The sequence below is a fragment of the Trachurus trachurus genome, assembly GCF_905171665.1.
Source record: "Trachurus trachurus genome assembly, chromosome: 13".
Lineage (NCBI taxonomy): Eukaryota > Metazoa > Chordata > Actinopteri > Carangiformes > Carangidae > Trachurus > Trachurus trachurus.
Window position 1 is genome coordinate 18,616,953 of NC_139892.1, and position 18,164 is coordinate 18,635,116.

Here is an 18,164-nt window from a genome sequence, read left to right on the forward strand (position 1 = left end):
ATCAAATTAACTTAATCTTCAATTATATATCTGAAATCAGATTTGAATTAGGTACTGTACTGATGCTTTGTCTTTAAAAAGTTTGTCTTATTCTAACTGGTGCAGTACAATTTGACTCTTGATGTCTGGTAGCAGGCAAAATTGGTTGCAGGCAAAATTGTTTCAGATGAAGGGGCCCATGAATTCTAAAAAAGATGCATGGTGCAAATAACTTTTCTGTTTGAATGGTTTCCAGGAGTCTGGTCCTAATAACAGCTTCATATACTGTTAAAACAAGTTATGACACTTTTACCTCGGCTACATGCAGAGTGTAGAACGGAGATAATGCTGCCTGTTGTGTGTTAATCTAGTAGTATCAGTACAAGCCGACAGGATCAACAGAGATGCCACTGCGATGACTAACAGTTTCTCTATGTCACCTGATCTACAATATCCTTCCTGTGTGGTGTGTTGTGCACTTTTAGAGACATCAACCATGAAGCCTTTCACCAGATTTATTCCAAGAAAGAAAACAAAAAAAGAACTCATATTTTCACCCATTTGTCTTCATGTCAAAAATGTCCTTATTCGTTACATCTGAAGAAGAACAAGACCACCAGCACTCAGAACTCAACAAAACAAATAATCAACAGATGACTGGATTTAGTCCTCAGTATGCGTATTATTTATACATCTCAGATTAGTTTGGGTTCTTCTTTGTGGTAGAATATCATATGTATATTCTGAACACATATAGTTTTCTTTCATCCACTCTGTCTACACATCTAAGTTTGGGGTTGTTCAAAAATGGCATGAAAAAAAGAGAAGGGAACAGGATGCAACCACTTTAAATACATTACAGAATTGTAATACTTCCCATTGTAATAATGACAGACAATCAAGTAACATTTTCTTTTAAAACTTTGATATTTACAGCAATTATATTTTTGCCACTTTTAACAATTATGTCACAGGTGAACATTACAATGACACTACACAGGTTAGAGTCCCGGTGCTCTGTGATGACGGGAAATAGACTGGGTTCATACTTCCTGGATGAGCCGCAATTTCCAACCTGGTCCTGATGTAACAGAAAAGTTTTATATGAAGACAGCCCTCGTCAACACACCAGTGTCAGAGATTTAAAAAAGAAAGAAAAAAAAAATATATATATATATCTACTTTTCCACGTTTCAGTTTGCAGCTGGGCCAGGAAGTAAAAAAAAAAAAAAAAGTTTGGTTGGCACATTTAGCCCTGACTTTCAAAAACAAAGATGAAGGGACAGATACACACTCAGTATAGAAAACTGACCTAAGTCTGGACTCTCAAAAGAATTAAGATTGACAAGTCAGTCAGATGACTGGAAACATCATGATCTAACTCTTAAAACACCTTTGGGATCCCAGACCGAAGGTAATAATTTAACAAGAGGCATAGGTATTTACATAGGAATCTATGCAACATCACAGAGGCAGACACTTCATATTGCACGTGAAAAAGGCAGGTATGTATGAAACAGTGGTTTAAAAATAACAGAACATGGGAGAACCACACGTGGGAGAACCACACGTGAGAGAACGAGCTTGAGAAAGAGAGAGAGACTCTTCTACAAATACATCTTTACGCCCTTTAAAAACGGTATAGTAAAAAATATTCACTCCATGTAGCAATCCAAGGCAGATCAAACGATTTCACCCAATCGTGCTAATGCATTTCTCAGTGTAGGTATAACACATACATCAAACCACTTTGCCAAGCAATTAACCTTCCTCCCTAATGCACCCTCATGAGACCCTTTCAAAGCAAAAATTATATATTTAAATCCTACGATTGCAATATTTTTTCTTTCATCAGCTTCAGTAGCATTATCAGGGCTGCATAAAAGGGGAGATATTTTAAGAAATTCTGTCAAATCACTTGAGGTTTGTGTCTGCTTCATCTCTGTCAACAGCAGTAAAGAAAAGAAAAAGGAGAAGAGAAACATTTGCGTCAACCAAAGATTTCTCTCTTCTTTTCAACCGACTAACACCTCTCTCTTTCTCTCTCTCTCTCTTTCTCCCTCTCCCTCTCTCATCTTCTCACCCACACGTCCATCCACTCATTCGCTCACCAACTCTCACCCTCCACACACTGCCTACATACCGTGGCGTCCATTACAGAAGTTTCTCTTTGTGTAACTTTTCCGTATTCGGTTGTCCTACCCTAAATCTGCAGCATTTCCTATTTAAATACATTGTACAATATTAAAAACTGAATATGGCATATTGTAACACAAAAACCTCACGGCACCAAAAAAAAAAAAAAAAAAAAAAAAGAGGAAAAAAGTCAGGTTTCCCATGAGGCACAATCTGAGATATTCAATTCTGCGTTTCCAAACATTTCCTTTCGAGTGCAGCAATAGTGAACCGTTGATGTTTTCAGGAAAGAGTCATTTCTGTGATGGCTACATCTCTAGTCCCATCTTGAAAACGATTTTCTTTTGGATGCACTGACAAGTGAAAAAAAAGATGCTGTTGTGTCTGCCAAACATCCACAAGTGGCTGTATACATAACTTAGAATAGAAAGAGGTGAAATGATATGACATCTGAGGTCTTCACATAGTTATTTCACAAAGATACATCTTCTGAGCATGGTGATCATTCAGTCAACACATTGATACTCAAACTATGTCTATAACAAATATACAACATACATACTAAACAGACGCTTTATTTCAATTTTCATATATTAAAAGCTCTAAGAAAGGCAGCAAAGATGCGCAATAAGGCAGATCCATATGACACACCCAATGACACACTCCATATAACACACTCTACTCTGGCACATTTACACTAACAGATGGAGATGGATCTTTTAAAGGGCTTCGGTTACTCTATCTAAAGTGATTTCATGATGAGATCAGTAAAAAAAAAAATAAAAAAAAGTGCAAGGAGTGGAAAAAATAAAACAGAGTAAAAATGGGTTTAAAATTAGGTGTCTTTTGTTTTGAGGTGCAAATGCGATGCAGTGGCATAAAAATAATATGCACAAGGCATGTGTAAGGAGCGAGGTGTCATAGCCAGGGATCTGTGACTCTGTCATTGATCAGTGATTGTCAAATTGTCCCAAAAGCAATCCAAAGAAAAAGAAAAGGAGGAAGCGTGAGGAAGTGAATCATTGCACATGAGGGTTAAAATGTCATCTAAGCAAATTAAATCATCTCCCTTGTGCGACTTCATGATGATGAATTAATTAAATATACTTCGAAGACAGAATAGAAAAATCTGTTGTGGTGGTATAAAAATGGACTGCATTAATTTCTTAGCCATGGAGAAATCAACAGTGACCCAGATAAAAGGAATAATACATGAGGTGTCCATACAGCATGCATTCATAAGCATCAGGTGAGGGACTACAGGATGGCAGCTGCTTGTGTGTGAACAAAGCTGAGCCATTTAAATCATTATAAGCTATTATGAAACATTTTACAGAAAGTATAGCACTTTATCTCACTGTTACATGTTTAAGGAGTCTTTTGTGTGTCTAAATGGCATGTGCATGTGCATGTACATATGTGTGTCAGTGTGTGTGTTTTTACAATCTTAATCAGGATCAGTGCTGTATGAATGAACTCGTGGTAAAAACTTATTTTTCCAGTAAAGTTGCTGAAAAAAAAAAAGATAAAGTCACCACCTTCTGCTTTCCTGAACTGGAGACACAAGCAACAAGTAGCATCTAATCACAGAAGATGGATCCACTCGTTTGACTCAACTGGTCTGAAACTTTGTCCTGTCCCACTCTGCATGGCTTGCTAAGCATCTAAGTGATTGACAGCAGCGAGACCCCCCTCCCTGTCAGGTCACTAAAAAGGAATCCTTGGCCTCTCATTGGACCGCAGAAAACTTCAGGAAACCGTCGGCAGCCCGTTGTCGTCACTGACCCCTCCCTCCCTCTGCGTCATCAAGGCAACCGTTGAGGCAGTGGTCGTCGCTCCCGAATGCACCTTGGGACTGCAGCAGCTCATATTCCTGGTCCAGGAAGTCCAGGCTGTTGTTGCTAGGCAACCCGCGGATGGTGAACTTGTGGGACACCTTGGTCCACTGCTCCCGGTTTGCCGCCACCCTCTCGTACAGCTCAGTGGCCCCAGGTAACAGTTCAGATAGCAGCCTAGAAGGGCAGAACACAGCAGGGCACATGAGCTGTTGGTTATCGTGAGACGGTGAAGAGGGGCTTCCACATGAGCCCCAAACAAAAAGGTAAGACGAAAGACACACATTATTGACCCTAGGCTGGGAAATTACTGTTATAAATGATCATTGTAATTTCATACTCTTGAGATGGCCTATACACTGCCCGTCCGAATAGGCTTCTGCAATGTCACAACATTTATTTCCGTTTCAGTTGCATTCATTTTTTAAAGATTCTCAATGGGGTTCAGGTCTGGACTCTGTGGTCACATTGGACCACATTTCTTCCTTGAAGATGATGGTTCTATCAACTATCCTTCCAGTTTGTTATAATGCGTTGGACAGTTCTTAACCCAGTTTTAGTAGTCTCAGTAATCTCCTTGGATGTTTTATTTGCTTGATGCCAATAATTTGACCCTTCTGAAACAGATCAACATCTTTTCTACGACCACAGGAAGGGTCTTCTAACATGGTTGTTTAAGAAATGAGACTGTATCAGTTAGGGTTAGATGCAGTAATTATCCAATGGGAGGCTCTTACCTATTAGCTTAGTTAAATCCAAGTGGTGACCTTTTTTTTTTGGACGGGCAGTGTATTATTGCATGTCTTTTTTTCTTTTTTTTTAGCTGTGCTATATGTTTTTTTTTTTTTTACACAGTATTTCATTTTGTCAAATCTGAAATAACAACCTTTTTTTGGAGCACATGGGTTCGGCTGAACAATTTGTAAACCCAACTTAAAGATATCATCACCTTATAAAGTGGATTGCTATAATAAGGGTGTTAAGAAGTCATTGTTCATTTACACATCTAGCAGCATAACCACTCATTTACTATATATTTGTGTCCAACTAACAGAGAATACCTATTCACTCCTATTTTATCTGTTTTCCTCTCCAGGGGCTCCTGAGGGAAATATCAGGCTCTTAAGCTGCTACATACTCCACTGTGTTCACCAGCTGGTCGCTCACTGCGCCTGTCTGTCATTTGCTGCGAGTCTACAATGGCTTCTTACAGCTTTTCTATGAAAACAGGTGAGACTGAACCAAAACAATGGGATCACACACAAAAACAATCAGCTGGCGCTAAAGTGATCCACAGAGCTGAGAGTAGCCTACTGCAGAGTTCTGTGTTTCTTTTTTGTGATTCACATTGCACAAGGTAATCTGATGGATGTAGATGTACAGATTAAAGCATTTTAAACACACAGAACAAAATCTAAATTCAGAATAGGAAAGATTTGATGTGTTGTGTTTTTTTTTTAATATACACACTTGTAGATGGGCATGGCGATATGTTCCATGAAGCTTATCTGTAGTTCTGGGATGTATGCTTTTTCTCTGTCCATCATCTCACTGGGCCTGTTCCCCATGGCTTTTTCCTGCACACACAGAGAGAGAGAGAGAGAGAGAGAGAGAGAGAGAGAGAGAGAGAGAGAGAGAGAGAGAGAGAGAGAGAGAGAGAGAGAGAGAGAGAGAGAGAGAGAGAGAGACCATGAATAATGAGCTCACTATTGTGTAAAATGACACACACTTCAGCCACTTGCTGAATAATTTCACATGTCATTTAACACGCAGACTAAACGGACACATACCAGATCTCCTTGAGAGAAGAACTCTTTATAAATCAGCTCCTGTGGAAACAAGACGCAGACGTCTGTTATTGTTCATATGGGTTCAGATTTATAGTGACACTGATTAAGTTACACTTTAAATACAGCTTCCATTCAATATAATGTCACATCAAATATATAAACTGGCTCTTCATCATATTTTTATTGACTGGGGTATAAATCATGGCACGCTGTTTGGGACATGAACGTAAAACAATTTTGAATAGTACAAGTACTATGTAATAGCATACAGTACAATAACACCATATTTAATAGAAACCTGATGTATCACAGTCTGGGTTTGTGGCTTTGGGAGAGAACTTCTCATATTTGTAAACATGACTGTAACTGGATTATATATGATAAAACACCAGTGGCTTTTATTACAATTTAATATGTGTTTAGTTTTTTTAATCCTGCATGCAAATTGTTGCCTCGGAGAAAAAATACCAACTGAGACCAATACAATTTAGAAAGTGTGGAATAATATCCTGCTCTGAATTAAACAGTAATGCATTTTCAGTTTTTGGGAGCAAGGATTACAGTGAATTTGCTGTAGGTGGCTGGTATTTGGAGATTTAGGGTGCTGGATTTGGAACAAAGGTCAGGGTGGTGGTGTTAAAAAGGGGGCAGACCCAGATTAAACATAATCCTAAATGGAGTGCAATTTGACATAATAAAATACTAGAAAGATAAATATTTTCTACGGTCCAGCTTTGCATTTCATTATCTTTACTGTCCTAGAAACGAGTCTGTTATACTGTATACACCCATAAGGTATTGGAAATCTTTAGGTTTAAAAATAATAGATGTTGCAGCATTACAAAGAGAGAGTGTCTGAAACCACATTATGTCAATGTTTTGGTTCAGACCTGGAACAAGCTGTTTTGAATGTCAAACGTATTTCAAACCACTCTAATTACCACTACTAATTACTTCTGCAACCTACCAACCTAATTACGAGGTATTCATATTCATAATTGCTCACTTGACTTGGATAATTGTTAGGACAGTATAAATCTGTAGAGGCTATGATCTGAAAAGTCAATGTTTTAAAAAATCAGGTGTGGACTTCAACTGACAGCAATCTTGCGTGTGGTTTTCCAGCCCTTGGTTTGGTCTGACAGGTCACACGACGTCATCAGCAGGCAAAGCAGCATGGAGCGATGGGTCCGGTTTTTTGGATTGTATCCGTCTGAAATAGACAGATGTGACAATTGACTCTGTATGAGCTGTATTTACACTGCTATGACAGTGAATCACACAATGGCTTTGTGAAGATAAAAAAAGAGAGTAAAAAGCACCAGAGGTGAAAGTTTCAGGTTGAAACATAGCACTTAATAATATTTATTTTTAATAAATCACAGCATCCTACAGTAATGTGCCGAGTGCTGTACTCAAAAAAATAACTGATTGCTATGTGTTAGATTGTGATGATTAACCACAACCACATTTAGATGCTGGGTAGTGACATTTCCTTCTTTACTAAGTGATGCTTAAATGGCACATTGACAGTCTATATCCCCACTCTGCTTGGTTCAACCATTTTAGTCCATAATTGACAAGATACACAGTCTGTGGTGAGGGGAAGTTGCTAACTCATTTCAAGGTTTTTAATGTTCCTGAATTGCTTTAACAAGTAAAAATGGATTCCACTGAGGAGACGTCCACTCAGGATGAGTTATAATTGGTTGCATTCATGCGTAACAAACCACTGGCCAAGAGGTTACAGCCAATTATATTACATAAGAGTGCGGTAAGCAAATGCCTTCTCAAAAGGGTAAATTGTCCCCGGTAAGTAGAGGATTTTTAAGAATGTCAGTGATGAACACTGTAGGTTCGACCTCACATCTCTTCAGAATAGGACGTATAATGAAAGAAAGAATAGAGTCAGAATGTGTCTTTTGTATGGTGCCAAGATGGGAGCCATGCTGCAGGGGAAATGGATTCATAATTTCACAGTTTCTATGTTTGTGAGAGTTTATCATTAATTGAGAAAAAAATGCATATTTCTGATATTTAATGCTGTAAGCTTTGCATATCATTCATGTTGTATGTTTTCTCTTGTGTAATCAACCATTTCTGACATGAGAAAAGAATAAACCACTGCTTTCAAGTCACCAGTCTGGACTGTGCATCTGGGTAAAGCCTCCCTCATCTGTGAGTAAAAAGCAAAAGTAGAGATGTGGGTGTGCATACTGAGCTACTGTGGCGTACCATCAGCCATCTTCTGCAAGTCCTTGAAAATGCGAAGGTGGTGAGCGAGATCTGTAGCCAGAATTATGTCTCTCATCAAATCCAGCATGCGCTGGTAGTCCTGAAAAACACAATACACAAAAACAGCTTAAGCTTACACAGACAGACAGCAGAATATGAAATCTAAAGAAAAGAGAATAAGAAATGTAACACATCAGTGTGTGAATGTCAGATTTTATTTCTCACCTTCCTGTTGAACTTCTCAAAGATGTTGCAGCCATGAGTGTTCAGGATGGCAATGGCCTGGGCGAAGTGATGTCTCTGTCATGGAAAAAAAGAAGACGTATGATTGGTAAATGAAGAGTAATGTGGAGCCAATTTACATACTCCCACTGCTGCTAATTTGAATGATTTTGACCACTAGGTGTCGCACTATAACACAACAATTTGAGCTTTGAGCGTAGTTATGAACTCCAGAGGAACAAATCAGTATAACCAGTGAGCAATGCAACTGGGTGAGAGCTTACCTCCATCACAGAGCCCTCTGAGCTGTAGAGAGCAGCCAGCACAGATTGCTGAGAACAGAAGCAGACAAATGAAACACAATCCCTTTAATAAACACATTGTATTGATTCAAATGAAACATAATCTCTCAATAAAATACACAGACTTCTTTTTCACCCTGCTTGTCAGGTTGAACATGAGGTTTGAAATATGAATCAGAAAAGAGCTGGTAATGCTCTGATAAAATGATGAGTGACCTTTGCTGCATAATGACAGATGATAATGTGTGTGTGTCATTTGGGTGCTGGAGGGTTATGCATGATTAGAGCTGAAGAGAGCGACATGTTCCTAATCACAATGACATCTATTGTCTCAGTGGGGCACCATAACAGACACAGACACACAACCACACACTGATATTACAGAAAAAAACACCCAGAGCCTGGCTCTTATTGACGCGCTTCATCTAAAAGTCAATTTTTTTGTCTGCATTTTTAAAGTGCCGGTGAAGTGCTGCTCCACAGCACTCTGCGTGCTCAGGAAGATTAATGTTCTTATTCGAAGCCATGTGCTCTCTTTCATTCACTCCAGACACTTCACTGTATTAACACGTGTAAAGCAGAAACATCATTTACGGTCTCACCGAGGCGACTTGGAAAGAGTTGTTGGTGCCACGGTGGTCCAGGTCATGGCACATACAGGAAACAAAGAGAGCTAAGATCTCTATATCCCTGGAAGAAGACGGCAGTGGGTGGAGTGGGATTGTGTTAAAAATACAAACTGTGGTGGAATTAACATTTCTCAAGTGTTTAGGAGCGGCACTCACTCGAGGTAGTTGGACAGCCCTAGGTTTTTGTAGAGCAGGTAGCAGAAGTGTGAGACAGAGAAGGCGTGCATCCAGTTGTGGTAGGGAGGGTCTCTGTAGCCTTTCTTCACCATCAAGCAGAACCTGACACCAGAGAGTAAAAAGTTAAATCATGGTCTGTGTCTCAACACGTTGCATCAGGACACTGCATACTGGGTCTCCACTTGACTGACAATAAATATTAAAAAAACCACTAATAGAAAAAGGGGCAGGAACTGGGATCAATATATCAATGCAGACCACTTAAAGTAATTGGAGGACGCACACATACATACAGGCAGCTGTACTCAGTATGAATCGATTGTATTTTCAGACCTGGCGAGCGTGTTCAGGTCAATCTTGTATTTGTTGATGAAACCCATATCTTCAAACATGCTGATGACACACTGCAGACACACACAACAAGGAGAGGTTACAGCATTTTCCCCTCTCTGTCTCTGTTTCTAATCTCTCCCTCTCTCCCCCCTGTTTCCGTCAGCCTCGGCTCCTCACCATGTGCGTGGTTTCGTCAGGCAGGGAGCGAGGGGTGTACGTGAACTCGGCGAAGCAGGGGTGGATCTCCATCACCGGGTCGATCCCCGTCACCAGCAGCTTCGTCACCTCCTCCTCTGAAACCTGCGACGTACACACACTGAGTCACGCTGAGTGAACGGTATCGACCTTGTCAGAGAGCAAGCAGTGTCTGGTGTGTGTGGAAGAGTGAGTGAGACGCATCAGGGTGATTTTACCTTCATGTGGTACATCATCATCTCATTGGCCAGGTGGGACCTGAACTGAGCTTCACCGACCCTCTTATACAGCAGAGACTAGAGAAACAAAGAGCAGATTATAGTAACACTGAAATTACTGTATACATATCAGTAGTAGAAGAGGGAACTTTGGCATGAACGTAACATTTTCACTTTAAAAAAAAAAACTGTTGTTTTTCTAACAATATCAACAGGCCCCTGCACCAAACACACACTCTGTTTCCTTCTGATTATATATAATCTGTTATTTTTTGCCTTCCATGTTAATCTCCTCGGGCATATGCTCCTGTGTGCTCCTCAATGCCTCTTACATTTTGGCATGAGGGAACTGCTTTTTACAACCCACAGCATAATGTACATCATGATACAGAGTGAGCTCTGATAAATAATGCATTCAGCTATGTTTAAAAGATTGATGAGCAGCCTTGAAGCCAATTATTTTTCCAGTCAAATATCTTTATAGTTTGTAGATAAACTATCGAGTAGCTGCAGTCACTCAAAGGTCACAAGCTCCTTCATGTGAAGGTGAATGGGAAATGCTTCATCAAATATCACAGCTGTGCTTTGCCCTCTTTCTTTCATCCTTCCATCCTTCCTTCCATCCTATCATTCTTTCTTGCCTTCCCCCTTTCTGTCCTTCTTTTCCTCCATATGATTATCAGTTATTAAACTCTGCCAATCAATTATTGATTTAATTCATTTTTAAATCCATTGAATTAGTGAAATGAATCATGACTGCACGAGGGCATTGTTACAGGCAACAGAAATCAATCCATTTACACCGAGTGAGTCAGTTTTAATCAATGTTTCCACTGTGTTCTGGTAAAAGGCAAAAGGAAGAGAGACACGGTGACAGAGCTTTGTCATCGCAAGCTTCAAAGCAAGTTCACAAAACACACATTTATCAGAGATTAGAAATACAAATCTATTCAAAATCAATCGGAAATGTTTTTCAAAAGCTCTGGATGATGTGAGCACAGCTACAGTCCGCTCTCTCCCCTGTTTATGACCATCATTATCATCACGGGCAACATCGTCTTCATTGTCGTCTTTGTGAGCAACGTGTGGCTGTTCAGATGAATGTGTTTAATGGGTTTGCAGCAGTCATACAATGCCTGTGAACTTAAAAGCCCCTCAGTCCCATCACAGAGCCAATCTCTTTAAATTTCCCCTGAGACTTTGGTCCGTCTTGACCGAGCATTTCACTGCCACTGAACCGATCCCATTCAATCTTTGTACCAGCGCTAACAACAGACCTACCACACTGCTTCAACAAGTAAGAGACTCCTAATGATGGATACTGTACACACTCTCCTCTCTGTGCAATTACATTTAATTCACAATGATAAAGGTGCATGAAGTTGCAGATATGACATTAATATGAATCATCTTTATTTCTGAGTTGTATTTAATAAGCCAGTGTGTATGAAGATGAATGTGCGGCTGCAGAACTGCAGAACGTTAATGTTTCATAATTTTCTTTGCTGCTGCATCTGTGACTAAAGATAATATGAGAAAGTGACAGAAACTGTTCAAAGCTATTAATTAATTTTGAAACTGATAATGTTTCTCCACCAGTCATGTCGTTTATTTATTTCATGTTCAATGAGCTCGGTGTATGGCCTGGTTCTTGTTTTCTTGATATAGAACCACACACTGACCAACAAGTGTTCGAATCCAGCATAAAACAAGAAAATGTAAAAGTTAGAGACGCTCTTTCAGTGAGAATAGAGACTTACATGGGCGATGCTGATACCACAGTAGATGGAGAAAGCTGTGGCCAGATCCTCATCGAAACGGTTGAACCACGGCCCGTTCATTTTATTCACCAACTCAGCCACCCCGATCACCTCTAGAGGAAGAGGGATTTAATGGAGGAGTAAAAAAAAGGACAGGAGTAAAGATGGAGAGAGGAAAGGAGAATGATGTGAGAAATGAAGGGAAGGAAATTCAAAGGACCAGTGGGTTGAGTAGAGCAAGGAGTGAGAGATACAGAAGAGAGCGAGAGAGAGAGAGTTGGTGATGAGGAAAAATGGAAAGTGGTGGTGGATGAGAGTCCAGGATGAGAAAATGAGGCACAGGATGCAACAGTCTGGGGTGCAGAACAGACGTTGAATCTGCTAACCCAAATTAATTTCACACTGTAGCTGAGCCTAATTGCACATAAAAAGATCTGATAGTAACTCTTCATCTGAGCTTCAGACAGTTTTCAGATGGAGACAAATCATTCAGGATCTAAAGTCCCTCTACTTGGATACAGCAAGAAGTAGGAAGCGCCATCAAAGTATGAATTTTTCTGTAATTTCTAAGTATGGAAGGCACTGCAGACGGTTTCCAAAGTGCACTTTATCCACTTTGGAGAGGCAACGATCATTTAGGCATAAGGATGTGCTCTCTCTTTGTGCTATTCTGAGAGAGTGAGAACTGTGTGGAAATGTAATAGAAGTGAATCTGACTGTATGGGAAAAAGTCAACACTGGCCATTAATCAGCAGCCTATAAAATATTGCAATATTGGACACTACATTTCAGATACTGTAGAACATTTTCTGAGCTTTTTATTTTTATTATCTATTGTATCTTACAATCTGTCCATAGGTAGATAACTATGTAATATCTTCATAATAATAATAATAATAATAATAATAATAATAATAATAATAATAATAATAATAATAATGAACCAGTGGTCTTCATTTTATTGTTGTAAAACATTACAATCAACCAACTTCTGTGATCAGAATAATTTGTGGGTACAGAGAGTTTACATAAAGTATCTCTATAACATTTCAACAGGTTTTTAGATGAGATTCAACAATTTCAGCAGTTTTCCTGATCCTAACCCTAAATGTTGTTATTGAGCATTAAACAGTCCTTAAAAGATTAGCAAACTGTAACATATACTGTGTAAACTCTCTACAGGCTATTAAAAAAAACATGTTATAAGCGCTTTATAATTGTCTTTTATCTATTTTATTGTATGAATTCTTCGCTTCTTTATTGTAGTGTGTGTGTGTGTGTGTGTGTGTGTGTGTGTGTGTGTGTGTGTGTGTGTGTGTGTGTGTGTGTGTGTGTGTGTGTGTGTGTGTGTGTGTGTGTGTGTGCATGTTGAATTGACTGTTACCATTGTTCTCGTCTTTGATGGGGAAACAGAGGATGTTGCGAGTCCTGAAGCCAGTGCTGTCGTCCACGCCTCGGTAGAAGAGCGGGTGGGAGTAGGCGTCTTTAATGTTTAGGATCTGACCAGTCGTGGCCACGTGACCTGCAATACCCTGATCTGCTGGGATACGAAACTCCTTCTGTACTCACACACACACACACACACGCAATTGCTGATGTCATCTTATTTGATGGGTGACATCAGAAACAGACAGCAAACATGTGATGTGATGTGACATGCGATCATGGTTCCCAACCGGAGGTTTCCCCATGGGGCTTAAAGAGTTTGAGTACTGACTTTATCATTTCTATCTCCTCCATGCCACTGGTTTCACCATTATATTAAATACACCGTAAAAACAAGGCACAAGCAGTATTTTTTACCTCTTCGTCACTAACCACACCTCCGTCAAACACCTTGGCTACAAGCTCATGACTGACACGATCGAGCAGGAACACCGAACAGCTGGAGGGGCAGGGAGCAACAGAGTTAGAGGGATAATGGGAAATGGTGTTTTATCTCATTTCACCATTTCGTTTCATTTCATTTCATCAATGTGGTGAGTTGGTTCATAACAAATTGCCAAGATAGCCTTTGCAAATGGAGATAAAGACATCTACTCCACACACACACACACACACACACATAAGCACGCACTCTCCTTCACACGCACAAACTGAAACATCCCTTTGAAGATGAATCAGAGGGCTTACATCTCTGCATCACTGAGGTTCCTGGCCTCCACTATAATTTCCTGTAACAGTACTGACACATCATCTGGAAAAATTAGAAAGAGAGAGAGAGGGGGGGGGGGGGAGTGAGGGTGAGCAAAGGAATAAAGGAGAAGAGAGGAAATGAAAGGAAAGCCCAGATAGACAGAAACACAGATTACATCATGAGTACCAGTGGATCAGCTGTACAAGCTGATAAGAGCTTTTGTAATCAACGGTTCAGTACAGTGACAGGCAATTTGCTCTACCAGTGGATCAATTTTTTTTTGTAGCAGCAATCATGATGAATCATTGGTGACTTATTCCACTGTTGGTGCTCACTGTTGGATAAGAATCTAAATGCCTCGGTGTAATTATAGGATAGAGGGGGTGGTGGGGTGGTGGGGTGGAGGAGGGTAGAGGGGGGGCATCATTTTTAATGCCCTTTTGATTTTATGGTTATGATCCTGGGTGTAATCACCTTTAGGGTCGGTAATATCTCATTCAATTACGTGCGTCATTTGTTTCATTAGGTGATCACTTAAATATCCGGCCATTAACACAAATTGTCCTACAACGTTCTTCCTTCACAGATGGACAGACGGATAGACAGACAGACAATTAAAAGGAAAACTTACCCAAGTGTGTGAACAGATTCTTGGCCACTTGTAAGAGTGCCTATGTGGAGAAAAGTCAAAGGCTCTTTGAAAGGCAGATTCATGTATATTTATATATGCATATGGTGTCTGTGATATAGTGTGATCATGAGAGAGAGAGAGAGAGAGAGAGAGAGAGAGAGTGGGCGAGCATGGGCAGTACCTGGCACTCCACTTTAAGTTTCTGTTCTTTCTGGAAGGCCAAAGTTGAAGTGAGGACCGTTGAAGTGTAGCAGAAACAGTGCTGGATGGCATGCTCATCTACTTCTGTGTGTCTGTGGTGGAGAACAACACACACACACACACACACAGCCATAATATATGAATACATTAATCTTAGAAGTGAAGAGTGGTACTGAAACTGTAATTCACTGATTATGAATTTAATTTATCTAGTAGATGGCCAACTATGATTATCCATTTTCAACCAAAACATCAGTCTGTGGTTCAGGCTCATTTAGGCTTGCATTGTTTGTGAGACAAATCAAGACCTCATCATCATCTTAGAGGATTGTGATTGACAATTTTTCAGCACTTGAAAAATTATCATTGTCTTCTCACTGCGTTGCATCTTATGGACCAATAAGAAAAAAACCTAAAAAAAAAAAAAAAGAACGTTTGAATAATTATGAACTACAAACACGGATGAAAAAAGAACCTTAACTGTGTAAGACTGTGTTTATGCAACGTTATGGTAATACTGAAAGTGCAAATGAGTGGAAATGACTGCGAGCTGAACCAACGTCTGGTTTCCTGCAGGTACTCAATGCGGCTGTCACTCTTCTTTAAAATTAAATGATGTGTGAACTTGACAGCATTAATCAGACAAATGAAATAATCTGCAGTGGCCACAGAAATGCTGATAATTGCCTGCAGTTACCCCTCTTTGGCTACAGAGGGCAGTGGCACATTGTCGTGCTGATTTTGGAAACGGAGAACATTTCTGCAGCTTTCTTGCCCTGAGCTTAGACTCCCAGGAATTGAAGCAAAAGACGACAGCATTTGTACTTAACTTTAAAAAGGCCTGGGAATCTCAGTTTAGGGGCGATTAAGTTCACTTTTCCACAGGCGATACAAAGACTTTATGGTTGACATTGAGGGGAGAAAATAAAGAATATTCTTCAGTCTTCAGAGCCAGGCTAAATCATTTTTTTTCTTTCTGTCATGATACAAAATAAATCTCCATTATTTCCTGCAGATACAGCGAAAGACAACAGGAGTCCATTTTCAAAGACCAGAATTACACAACAATTTCTACAAAGAAGCTGGTATTTATGAAAAAAAGTTGTGACTAATAATGTGTGTATACCCTGTTTGGTCTTCGGTGACTCAGCCACCGGCCGCAGTATTCACACAGCGTATAAACTTCTTATACCGCCACTTACAATGCAGCTTTATGTGATCATTATTTTCTGCCATACTGTGCATTCTCAACCTGCTCTGCGCATAAAACAAGATTTAGTTATGTCGGTGCTGGTGTGTGTTGTGTGTAGCAATCTCATCTGCTGCCACCTGCACTGAGTTATAGACCTGTTGCTGGAATCACATAGCCTACATTTCCATGCACCTGAGGCCTCGGGGAAGAGCGGACACATCACGCTTTTTTGAAGCCAGGCAGAGAGAAGTTCAGGAAAACTCTGCACATGAATATGCAATTTACATGAAGAGAGGATGTGTCTTTAAGATGTATGTCTCCACTAAAATCTGGATGACTGGGCTCGAAGCATAGGATAGATTTATCTCATTTTATGCGCCGTTCTGACCATAATCCTGCTGCTGTTACCATGGTAATGAGATGCCAGCTCTGTCATCAGTGCCACTGGCAGAGGGAGAAATTATAGGACATGATCCCTTCTCATCTATCTTAGCCTTCAGACAGGAGAGAGAGCATGCAAAGGAGGGGGATTGTATGTGAGAACAGGCGTGTGTGTGTGTGTATGACGTGTGTGTGCACTTGAGGTGTGTGAAGTGTGTGTGGAGAAAAAACAAAGATACCCTAGATAAACTACACTTATCTCCCAGCACTTCGACATAAGTCGTGACATGTTGCTTGATAATGAGAGGGAGAAAGAAAGGATTATGAAACGCTATAAAATGTTAATGTCAGTATAAGATGACATGAAATCAATTAAAAATGATACAAATAATATTAAGTAGGCTAATAATATTAAAGAATATGAAATACACAACTGTTTCTTAAACAGACACAGACATACAGCTTGGCTGTGTTTTTACAGACTTCTGTATTCAGCAGATAGCAATGTAGCTCCTGGCAGCAAGCACACGCACACGCACACGCACACGCACACGCACACATACACATACACACAAAAACTAAGCTTTGGAGCCAAAAGCAGCAGCCAAGCCACCCGCTGCTGTTAGACTCATGACCTGACTCTAGATCATCACATAGCCATCTGCATGGTCACACACACACACACACACACACACACACACACACACACACACACACACACACACACACACACACACACACACACACACACACACACACACACACACACACACACACACACACACACACCACACACACACACTTGCTCTAAAGTGATGGTATCCATTCATCAGGGGCTTGCAGCATGTTCTTCTGGTTAGCAGCAGATTTCAGTGGAAACAGCAGCAGACTCTCCACTGCCACAAACACAACAAATCTGAGCCCTTCTGAGCTCAACCAATCAGGCGACCCATCCCAACATTACCGTAAGCCGCTGTCAGATAAATCTTTGTATCTACCATGAGTCAGCTCTTCAGGATTTAGGAAAAATCCAAAGCATCTTCTGACTGGCAATCCAGCATTTTAAACATGCTCCCGCAATAAGCCACCAGTGACTGAGTCACAGCGATTTCTGAACAGCGACCATGTTCATAACAGGATTTCAGTGAATGTACTGTGTCCTGTGTCTCACTGTGACCTTATGAGTTCAAAGTGGGAACATAACAGGACATCACAACAACAACAAAAAGATAATGACAACTTAGAGGGGGAACACAGTTTCTCACATACATACCTCTGGCCACCCTGCTTGTTGAAGGCGCAGGCTAGAGCCACCACCTGCCCAGTGGCCCTGCTGACCACAGGGACACAGAGCATGGAGGAGATCTCACAGCCCAACATACTGGACAGCTGCCTCCGCTCCTCCTGAGAGCAGGAGAGGCACAGAGGTTAGGATTATAGATAGATAGATAGATAGATAGATAGATAGATAGATAGATAGATAGATAGATAGATAGATAGATAGATAGATAGATAGATAGATAGATAGATAGATAGATAGATATTCTTACAGCACTGATGTCCTGAAGAGTAATTGACTTCTTCTTCTCGACGACCTGACCAAAGCGTCCAAACATCAGCTGAAAAGACGTGAAAAAAGGAGAGAGATAAAGAAAGGATGAGTGAAAAGGGAGGGAGGCAAAGACAAACAGAGTAATGGGGTGAGAGACTGTAAGAAAGCAGGACTGTTGACAGAGTCCCTGGAGATTTTATAGGGGTAAAATATATAAATAAAGGCTGCTTATTATAAGGGAAGTCTGTTACCTCCCTCG

General features: G+C 40.3%; 1 protein-coding gene across 2 annotated transcripts in view; it reads right to left on the reverse strand.

Moving 5' to 3' along the window:
- Positions 1-502: 502 nt before the first annotated feature.
- Positions 503-18,164, reverse strand: part of pde2a (phosphodiesterase 2A) — a 98,911-nt gene continuing 81,249 nt past the window's right edge. For both annotated transcript variants that reach the window (XM_083985179.1, XM_083985180.1), the window contains 20 exons: positions 17,904-17,972; positions 17,627-17,757; positions 14,761-14,872; positions 14,580-14,619; positions 13,945-14,008; positions 13,615-13,696; positions 13,196-13,370; positions 11,812-11,924; positions 10,052-10,129; positions 9,816-9,938; positions 9,639-9,709; positions 9,285-9,407; positions 9,102-9,189; positions 8,482-8,529; positions 8,201-8,275; positions 7,976-8,075; positions 6,841-6,953; positions 5,741-5,779; positions 5,421-5,527; positions 503-4,127 (listed from right to left, as the gene is read on the reverse strand). In XM_083985179.1, the coding sequence (XP_083841305.1) occupies positions 3,893-4,127; positions 5,421-5,527; positions 5,741-5,779; positions 6,841-6,953; positions 7,976-8,075; positions 8,201-8,275; positions 8,482-8,529; positions 9,102-9,189; positions 9,285-9,407; positions 9,639-9,709; positions 9,816-9,938; positions 10,052-10,129; positions 11,812-11,924; positions 13,196-13,370; positions 13,615-13,696; positions 13,945-14,008; positions 14,580-14,619; positions 14,761-14,872; positions 17,627-17,757; positions 17,904-17,972 (1,986 nt within the window). In that variant the 3' untranslated portion in view covers positions 503-3,892. The remainder of the gene's footprint in view (positions 4,128-5,420; positions 5,528-5,740; positions 5,780-6,840; positions 6,954-7,975; positions 8,076-8,200; positions 8,276-8,481; positions 8,530-9,101; positions 9,190-9,284; positions 9,408-9,638; positions 9,710-9,815; positions 9,939-10,051; positions 10,130-11,811; positions 11,925-13,195; positions 13,371-13,614; positions 13,697-13,944; positions 14,009-14,579; positions 14,620-14,760; positions 14,873-17,626; positions 17,758-17,903; positions 17,973-18,164) is intronic.